The sequence below is a fragment of the Centroberyx gerrardi genome, chromosome 4, assembly GCF_048128805.1.
Source record: "Centroberyx gerrardi isolate f3 chromosome 4, fCenGer3.hap1.cur.20231027, whole genome shotgun sequence".
In the NCBI taxonomy this organism is placed as follows: domain Eukaryota; kingdom Metazoa; phylum Chordata; class Actinopteri; order Beryciformes; family Berycidae; genus Centroberyx; species Centroberyx gerrardi.
In genome coordinates this window covers 11505662-11515993 of record NC_136000.1, presented here as the reverse complement: position 1 = coordinate 11515993, position 10332 = coordinate 11505662, and the positions used below count along the sequence as shown (strand labels likewise).

General features: G+C 42.5%; 1 protein-coding gene across 1 annotated transcript; it reads right to left on the bottom strand.

Moving 5' to 3' along the window:
* Nucleotides 1–2648: 2648 nt before the first annotated feature.
* Nucleotides 2649–9180, bottom strand: taf3 (TAF3 RNA polymerase II, TATA box binding protein (TBP)-associated facto). Its single transcript, XM_071897485.2, has 7 exons — nt 8838–9180; nt 8091–8333; nt 6145–7967; nt 5947–6029; nt 5117–5387; nt 3931–4037; nt 2649–3693 (listed from the first exon to the last, which is right to left on the bottom strand). The coding sequence occupies exons 1-7, from the start codon at nt 9001–9003 to the stop codon at nt 3579–3581; spliced, it is 2808 nt and encodes a 935-aa protein (XP_071753586.1). The 5' UTR covers nt 9004–9180; the 3' UTR covers nt 2649–3578.
* Nucleotides 9181–10332: the final 1152 nt, after the last annotated feature.

The following is a 10332-nucleotide window of genomic DNA, read 5'->3' as shown; positions in this document are numbered from 1 at the left end:
TTCCGCTGACATGAATATTTTAAACACTGATGTTGAAATCCCATTCTTTATGATGTGTTGCTGCTTAGTATGACTGTCAGTGCCACAGGCATCATGTAGAGCACAGAGTAACTGAAAGTAACGTCTTCCTGCTCTGATCCTCCACTGTGTGAAACCTCTAAAAAATGCTCAGCATGGTAATGTTCCTTTCACGGACTTAACATCCAATTCAAACCTCATTCTACTTGAAAAAAAATGATTCTGGAGGTAAAATAATGTGTGTGACACATGAAATAGATTTATATTACTATTAACTTCTAAAAGCTGTACCTAAATGCAGCACAGAAGCCTCGTGGTGAGGCGAGAGAGCATGCAGCCACATCCTGTGCACATCCATTGTAATGTGAAAGGGCTTGTTCTTCAGACCGAATCTTAGTGCATGCCTCGTCTGACAAAATGCACCCATGCCTGTCATGTGATGAGTCTAATAACAGCATGTGTTTATAGCACAGCAGGTGGCTTCTTTATGAGTGAAAACAACCAACAGCTTTCTCTTTTTACCACTTTTCCCCTCTCATGGGACTGATGGCACAAACAGATACTGTCTGTCACTGTATGTTGTGTTTTCTTTGGTTAAAACTGAAACCGACATGGTTCAATACACATTGTGCTTTGTACTGTGTACCAGGTAATGCCAAGGGTTTATATGAGTTTTAACACAAGAGTAATATGTCACACAAAATCGACTCTTTAATTTCAGATGTATCAGCTGTTTACATAATTGAGCAGCATGTGCTGTATTACAGCAGCATTATATTCAGTTTAGAAGGCAATCTAGATGGGTTTTGATTAGCTGAGTAAGTTTTTAACTAATAATAAATAAAGGCCTAATCCTTTATATGTCAAACACTCCACAGCTCTCTCTTTGCCGGCGTTGGGTAATACAGCCTCGCAGGAAAAATTTATGATCTAACAGATGCTAGCAACAAGCTGTGAGTGTATGAGACCTGACACCAGCGTGTGTGACTGAAGAGGCAGAGGGAGGGAGAGAAGCCCACAACCATAAGAGGAGATAACATTAGACAGTCATGGTCGTTACGGGACGTTACTGTCTGTGACCTTCTTCACATCTCAATCCATACATAGTCTCTGCTTTTTATCACCAAAGAACTTTTTTAAACCTTAAAACTTTGTATAGCCTAACATTTGTGAACAACAAACAAGTGAAACAGTGAAGTGTTTGACATACTATTGCAGATATTTCCCAACTAAGTCTGTATGAACTGACTGATTGCATGGTGTTGAATGTGAGTGTTGAATACATTTCGCAAGATAGAAAGCCACCAGAGAGAAATGTCAGCCTGTTTTGCATGCGCAGAACTCATTTTGACTTCCCTTTTTCTATGGCCACCTATCATTTTTCACTTCCTCTTTGACTTATTATCATAAGGCCTTTAGTAGATTTACATTTTGGCCGTCTTTGGGACACACACACTCAAAGATAAAGAGAAGAGAGAAGAGAGCGAGCAAGAGGAGCTCCTATACTGTATTCCACACTATTAGATCCACCTTCACTACCACTAAGCCATCTGAGCACAAGGAACGCAACAAATGAATGAGTCACATGCTTTCTAACTCTAGCTAATATCAAGCATCCATATCTAATCCAAGGTGTTTGACAGCCAAAGTATTTATCCTATTGATTACTGTGACTGCTGTCTTCTGTTAAATATCTAGACCTTTCAGAGTGTATCCGAAGTCATGGACGTCTGGTGATAAAAACCCTGTTATAGAGAACATAGATAAGTTCCCCTCCTGATATGCAAAACCAATAACATCAAAAATGTCGCAACTGGAAAAACTAACACGTTTCACTCTCCTGCTATGCATTCTTACCCATTTAAACTTCAGTCTAAATATTTTCATAGATGTAGATTTCATTTACAGTCCCAACAGTAATCATTATCTTAAGGATCCTATATGTTGCATCATAGAAAACAACACTGCAGGAGCTGATTGATCTTAAATGTGATCACTTTGTGGCATGCTGGCATGATAAGGCTTCTACATGCAATTGGCCATCAACCAGGAGACATTTGCTCCAGTTCTTACATTCATTACCATGATTTTTTGATGAGCACGCTGTGAATTCTACTTCCTGTCCCATGTCATAGCAGCTAGCAGACACTCAGTCTCTGTGCATGAAGAATGACCCCATGTGGTCGTTCAGGGAAAGGCAGAAACAGGAAGTGAGCTGCAAATGGGCCTGCAGAAGCCGAGTTTTTTGACAATTTTACACTCAACTTATATAATTTGAAGTGAGTGCCTCAAAACTCATTTTAAGTCCACAATCAGTCTCTTAGATGAGCGTCACTGTGCAATTTGACTATCAAGCACTCTCCCGCATAATATGCAGGCATGTATGTGAAGTGTTAAATGACAAGACAGCTGAATAGCCTCAGATATCTGGGCTAATGCATTGAACAGACTGCTGCAAAGGGAGGATCCTAAACTTGAGCAGTAACAGACTACACATGTACCAATGGGAAAAGCCCAGACACACACTATGCTGAGCGCAAGCTGAATTGTTTTGTCATCGACTCTGAAGTGAGTAGGAAAAAATTCAACATCTGAAACCTGGTTTGTTAAAATATTTCCAATCTATTTTCATGAAGCAAAGGCAACGCATCCAAACAAACAGCTACTGAGAAAAGAGGGGGGAAAGGGAAGAAAAATCTTTGTCTGAGCTAAAGACAACATGATGGAAAAAAAAAGGATACAGAGAATCGGTTTACAGAAAATCTAGATAAACATTTTTGATGGTAATGAGATTTACGTTTTTTTAAGTCTGTGAATACACAGACTGTTCAGCTTTAATATTGAAATATCAGCGAAATGAATTACATTACAAGCACAGCTACAGTATAACTCCAGGACAAATCCATATGAAGAAAAATAAAAATACAAACTTTCAATTTAAAAAATGTACAGAAATTACAGAAAATCATTCAAGTTAAAAACCAATATCTGAAAATGGATTTAACAAGTCAGAATCCTAAGAACGAAATGCACTTGGCTTGGAAGTTGGTATTTACACATTTATACACAGACAATGCCATCATCTTTATATACATGACATTTCAATGATACTGCAGAAAACCAGGGAGAGGTTAAACAGGTATCTGTCATTCCTTTTGTGGCAACACTAATGGAACAGAAATAACGAATATGGATGTAGTTTATTTTCTGTTTCCGCCCTGTGACAATGCTGAGCTCTGATCTTTTACAACCAAGATTTTCATGATCTCCTAATTTTATCTTGAACAAAAGCCTCAAGGAAACCATTTAGTGATGGAAAGGGTGACCATGGAGCCCACGGGAGAACTGAGGTTGGATATGTGCTGGTTAAAGCCTTTTTTTTTTCCTCTTATTAAGTCACAATCTTATCATGACTGATTTCATTCAAAAAAAATAATCAGAAGTGAATATCAGCCACAAGTTGAATGTCTTTTTTTTTCTTTTACAGCAGTGCCAGGAGTGTTCCACGATGGCTTGAGTAAGTCCAAAAAAAGTCCAAAATATGTGCTTTTTGCATAGTCTCAATGCAGTTTGTGTTTCCTTTTCTTGTGTTTTTTGTCCTTCTTCTTGCTGGCACATTTAACACAGAACCACTGCTGGTCCTCAGGAGGGGCTGTAAGTATCCCAACACAAGGCCTGAACAGAGGAGAGGATGGATCAGTTATTGACTAGATGCAGGTTGCTGATCACATGCAATTCATCTCAGATTTCCACCAACAGGCACAAACACAGATCAGTGAATTAAGGCTGTAAAGTTTGGCAAAAGCTGGTCATTATTTGTCAAATGTGCAAAACTGTGATCTTGTAATTAGACAACATGGTACAAAGTGAATCAATATGACAGAAATTAATATATAGAAATAAGTCTCTTACCAATGGTACCAATCATCACAGTCATCACAGCCTATCATGGGACTGCCATCATCAGGCTTGTTGCATCCGGGACAGATCCAGATCTGGTTTCCCCATTCATCTCGGATCTTGGATAAATTCAGATCATAGAAAGTATTAGCAACATGCTGCTCAGTGAGGGAATGGTCATTATAGGCAATGAAGAGGTATTAAAAAGCAAGTGAATAACTATGAATTCCCTTTGATCTTAAGTGCAGTTTATTTACTGAAGAAAACCTGTTGTAGTTGAAACTCATTACATGTATTTTTGCAGAGTTTCTCAGATCCCTTGAAGATGTACCACGCTTTACAAACATACTGTTATTGTATGCAGTAGGGTTGTCAAAAGTATTGATTTTTCTACACGCATTGATTCAGAATTTTTGAAATGATATCAATATCCAGTGCGGCATACATTTGATACCAGCCTCGCTATTTCGCACGTAATGGGACCACAAGTTGACTTGTTGAACTGAATGGTGGAAAAAAAGAAAGGCGCACACACACACACACACACAGAGGGAGAGGGAGACACACACACAGTCTCTCTCTCTCTCTCTCTCTCTCTGTGCCGTCTTCAGCTTCACGTTGAATAATTTTAGCAGGCATGATGGCAGACCAGCAGACAATCCAGGCTGACAGACGACCACACTCATATGCTAGTGTTCCTTTCCAAACAAATAAAAAACTGTGTAATGGATATTGATACATTCACAGACACTCAGGTCTGTTTCTGTGCCTGTTGTGCAACACCAACCATTATTCTCTCACTGTTTAAATTGTTTGCTCTGTTGGATAGAGCCTTGTCTGTTTTTACCCGACTCAAGCTGACGAAAATGATCTTGAAACTATTTAAGGGTGACTAATTATTGTTTTGTTATCAGAAAAAATAGCAATAATTATAGTCCATTAAAAAATTGCTATACTATTTTGCATGCCTCAGGTGTCGTCCCCCCCCCCCCCCCCCAGCGGTATCGAAAATGGTATCCAATATTGGAAGTTTTACTGGTTTTGTATCAAAGTTCCACATTTTAGTATTGTAACAAACCTATACACTGACACCTCAGTAACTATGCTGTTGCATATTACAAGGACGCCCGCTATTGGTTTTTCATTATAGGGGATGCCCATTATATGAAGCTGAGAAGTGTAGAGGATGAGCACTCACCACGTAGTTACTGACGGTCTCAGTTACTACGCTGCGTACTGGCGTCTTGAGGGAACTGGCTGTGGAGAGCAGAGCGGTGGGGGAAAGCATTGACGAAGGGGCAGCAGCAGGGGGAAGCGGCGAGGCAGGCGGGGCCAGAGAGGGTACAACTGGGGAGAGAATTGGGGGTGGTGGAGGTGTCCGAGGGCGATTTCCAGGTCCAGATTTGGGAGCGGGGGTCTTGGGCGCTGGTGTTTTGGGCTCCGCATTTGGAACCACCTTGCTGATAACACTGGTGATGGACAGAAACACAGACAAGAAACAGAAAAAAAAAAGATATATATATCAATAAGGGTGAAATTAATGGCACAAACTTTAATATGAACAGGAGCCTGTGCTACCTTTAAGTATGTAATGCAGGCATATACAGTACAGTATGTCTATGTATTGTATGTGTATATATATACACTGTATATATATATATATATATTTATATTTCCTCAAGTATATTTTGTCCATTACTTATATTTATCCATTACTTTTTTTTGTCTTTGTTTTGTAATTTAAATTTGTATTGTACACCGATCTCAATCTCTTATAAATAAGACAATAAAAACTGTGCTAACAACAACAAAAAAGTATATAATGTATGCAATATCAATCAAAATTTGAATCATGTTAATTGCCAAGTGCAATAAATGTACAGGAATGTGTGTTGGTGACACTGGTGCAGAGACATGAACAATGTTCAGGGTTTCACAGTACATACCGGCATACACAATACAAGAGCAAGAGGACCTCACATCAAGTGCCAAGGTACATATCACTTCAAAAACACATTCAACACTTACATTTTGTCCTGGCCAGCTCCCACTCTGAGCGTCAGTCTGGGGATGACTGGAGATGGTACAGGGGTGGGGGTCTCCACTTTCACCTGGGGAAACAGGAAGGACAAAGTACAGCACATTTCAGTAACATACCAATGTATCCTTGTGTTGTTACAGGTACATACTGACTGCTGAAAAAACAACAACAAAAAAACAGGTTACCTTCTCCAATCGAATCCTCTCTTTTTCCTTCTCTTTCTCCTTTTCTCGCTTTTCCTTTTCCCTCTCCTTTTCTTTCCTCTTTTCTTCTTTCTCCCTCTCCTTTTCTTTGGCCTTCTCTCGCTCCTTTTCCTTCTCCTTGTCTTTCTTTTTCTTCTTCTCCTTCTTGTCTTTCTTTTTGTCCTTCTCCTTGCTCTTCATGTCTTTATCCTGGAGGATCGGAGGCAGAGGCGGCAGCATGGAGGGGATGCGCAAGCAGGCGGAGGGGCTGAACAGTGGTGCGACTTCGCCCAGTCCAAAGGGGGTCAGGGCAGATAGTTTCTGCCTGTCGTCTTTACCCCTGTCTTTACCCTTGTCCCTCTTATCTTTGTCCTTCTTACTCTTTTCTTTATCCTTCTTTTTGTCTTTGTGTTTCTCCTTCTCCTTCTTAGGGCCATCTCCGTCTCTGGACTTGATCTTCAAGGAACCCTCAGACCCAGTAAAGTCTCGCTGTCGGAAGTGCTCATCATCCTTTCCTCCATACTCCTTCCAGGGCATCTTGCTCTCCTTGGAAAACTCCTTGTTCTTATCCCTGTTCTTATCCTTATTCTTTTCTTTCAGCTTGCCCTTGTCCTTGTCCCTGTCTTTATCTTTTGGCTTGTCTTTCTCCTTCTTCTTCAGTTTTGTTTTGAGCTCCTTCTTCAGCTTCTTCTTGATGTCTATTGTTGACACTGTCTTGTTCTTCTCCTCAAAGGCCTTGAGCAGGGGTTCAGGAGTGGGTGGTGAAGCTGATCCTGACGACATGTACTCTCCTTGGTTTTGAGGAGTGGCTGACGGGCCCCCCTGATTGACCTTTCGGATCACCTCATTGATCGAGTCATCCATAGTCCAGTTTCCAGGGCCTGTATTCAGGTGAAGCAGTGTTGGCGTGTCTTTTACCGAGCTGTTTACTGTAATCTGGATTTTCGGTGTAGGAGGCTCCATGATGGTGAGTCGCCTGGGGCTGGAGAACCCATTGCTCTCCGACTCGGAGCCCGAGGAGAAAGCAAAAGGGTCGGGCTCCCGCTCAGCACATGCTCTGGCAATCACAGCATCAATGGAGTCATCGATGGCCGTATTGTCAGGCTCCAGTTTCCTGAAGTGAGCCTCGGCTATCTCCCGGTCCTCCATACTCTGACGCATATGGATGTTCTCTTTGCCCATCCTCTCGCTTAGCGCTGACAGGGGTAGCTTATGCAAACCATCTGCCTTGCTCTGGGGTTGAGATGCTTTGGCAGAACCCATCTTTGGGCTCTTGGGGCTTTTAGGACTCTTGGTCCTGCCTGGAGATTTCTTCCTCTCCTTAGAAGACTTCGGAGAGCGGATGGGGCTGCCACCCACAGGTCCAGCAATAACCCCTTTAGGGGACTTAGTCCGTGGTCTGCCGGGGGACGAGACCTTAGGCTTTCTTCCTGGAGTGCCATGGGACTTATGATCAGAGTGTCTCGGCACTACCGGCTGAGGTCTGTAGGAGGACGGCGTTCCAGAGGGTGTTTCAGGGGAAAGGGAGCCAAGGCTATCGTGAGAAGGCAGCATGCCTGGGGGAACACGTTGTGGGTTGAGGGAGGTGAGTGGCTCCCTGGGCTCAACCCCCCACTCTGGGCTGAGGCCAGGGTGCATGCGTGGTCTCTTGGAAGTGGGCATCATGCCCATAGCTGCATCAGGACTGTCCAGGTGCCTCTTCAGTGGGTGGTTCTCATCGTTGACTGCCTCATCTTCCTCCATTTCCTCCTCATCCTCATCCAGTGGCACCTGCATAGCTTCAGCTGAGGTGCCCATGTCAGCGAGGACCTCTTCCTCCTCCTCTTCTAGAGAGAAAAGGGGAGAAAGTAGTCAGTTAAGGCCTGTTTTTCAGCTGATCTCCCAGGAAATTCACACACACACACACACACACACACACAAAACAGTATACAACTGTTATAAATACTGACCTTCTTGTAAGGAGACCAGGGGTGGCATGTAATCTGGAATGTAATCCTTCCTCTCCTCTGCATCTCGGGCACCAGGCTGGGGGAACTGCAGGACATTGTTCTTGCTGACAGGGAAGAGTGGCGTTTGATGGGCAAAGCCCACAGGCTCCAGGTTGTGGACATAGTCCTCCAGTTCACTCAAACTCACCCCCAGCAGCCTGAAGGCCTGGCTGACATCGTCCAACACTGGATCCGTCCGTCCATCTGAAAAGATGCATCAGAACAAGAGATCCAGCGTCAGCGTATACATATATACGCAAGTATGCTTCTTGAACACTGAACACCACTTAAACTGCACACTTTTTGGTCCTCATTAAAGTTTGGGGCCAAAGTTTTTGGCTAAGTACTGCAGCACATACTGGGAGTGACCCTGGCTGATGTTGACATCTGAGCTGAAGCAAGGCATTCTGCTCAACTCAAACTGATGGAGTGAAGCGTTATACAACTAATAAATTAATGGGTAACTGATATATGTGACACAAGCTACCAGCCAGTGTGTTTACCACAACTGGCAAGCATGGCGGCCATAATAATAACAATACATGGAAGCTGTTTAGCTAGCTAGCTACTGTACTTTTTGACAGCCAGTCTGTGCTAGCTACTAGGCCTTACACTGTGGGGGCGCTAGTCACATAGCGGGATAGGCTCATTAGTTAACAACGTGATCGTCTATTTCAGGTTAATTTGCTGAAGTAATGTAACACTTACAGAGCTCAGAGTATCGATGGCAGCCCCTGGCCAACTGCTGGATATATCGATGCAGGACATCGGACAGCAGATCGCAGGCAGTGAGCTGAACCGCATCCCAGCCCAATGCCTGGCAGATCTGCGCCACCGAAACACGCAGCAGCGAGCGGGCATAGCTCTCGCACATCTCGCTGACTTGTTACGGTCTTATTCCGGTCAATCCCTTTTCCAAAACATGCTGCCGGTCTTCATGTTTCACGGAACCCGCGAGGGGCTTGAGAAAACCCGGTATGGTTGTTAAATTTGGACATCTACTTTAGTAAATATATTGGCGCTTTTGCCAGAGTCGCCATCTTGATTCCATCGACAGACCCATCCCCAAAATTTCGATTGCGCATGCGCCAAAGTATGCCTCTGCCCACAGACCTCTGCTGTATTCGAGGGATTCATCACTGACTGTGCGCAGGAACACAGATTTAATCATAACATTGCAGTATACGCATATTCCAAAACACCTTCTTGATACGCAGTTGTGTACGGACTCCAGCAGTGAATCTCTTGGACCGTATGAGTGTTCAGTCTTGTCGTGGCTCAAAAATTTCAATTGGACACTTGCTCGGGAATGCTAACGTTACACTTCGAAGACATACATTCACAAAACATGCTAATGTTAGTCGTTTTTCTTTTTGTTCTTAAATTACTGGTTTGTAAATAATTTGTTTGTTTGGTTTGTTCAATAATTGATCGTTCAGTTAACCGATACAGCAACTGTGTGCTGCAGTTTAAAAAATAAAAGTTATTAAACAGATAGCTAGTTCAGGTCATCACTTGATCAGCTGAGTCACGTTCGGTTCGAAGCCATTGTAAAATTCCTGATAAAAAAACCCCACACCTGGTCACCACATAACAAGTCAATTTGTATATTAATGCGCCAACCGAAAACACTCACTTTATTTAGCTCCTGTTCAAGAACTACATTGTTTGGCGGAAGAATAACATTTACTCATTATTTTCGATTAAAAATACATTTAACGTTACTCGAGCTGGTAACGTATGGCGTTATGTTGTCCCACAATTAATCTGCCGCTGGTGACCTAACTGCTTGAATTTAAATATTTGTCTATAACCCATCATCAGACCCAGCCTTTAAATCTATTAACACAACTAAAGCAGCCTACAGTAAATTATTATGTGAATCGCTTAATGTAGGCAGTTGGTTTTAACAATGAATGCTGGATTTTGTAATCTACCCTTTGGCTGTCTAGTCCATGACTCATGCCTTTCCACCATTTCCCTTCCCTATGTTTATTAAGTTTACACTATTGATTTAAACTAGGCTATGCTATCCCAGTAAAACTTCCCAGATGCTCAGTTTTCCATTCTCCTTGCAGTCATGTGGTTATTTTCAATCTCTGGGGCCATGTGTGCAAAGGCTTTTAATGGACTGGAAACAAGGCTAGAATTAATTACAGTAAGAATCAGAATTGCAGTTAACGTTAGCAAATCACTAACAGAA

Coding starts and splice junctions, on each gene's coding strand:
- taf3 (XM_071897485.2), bottom strand. CDS start 9,003: ATGTGCGAGAGCTATGCCCGCTCGCTGCTGCGTGTTTCGGTGGCGCAG. Junction 5,388..5,946: donor GGAGCTGGCCAGGACAAAAT/GTAAGTGTTGAA, acceptor GTCCATCACCAG/TGTTATCAGCAAGGTGGTTC. Junction 3,694..3,930: donor TGTGATGATTGGTACCATTG/GTAAGAGACTTA, acceptor TCCTCTGTTCAG/GCCTTGTGTTGGGATACTTA.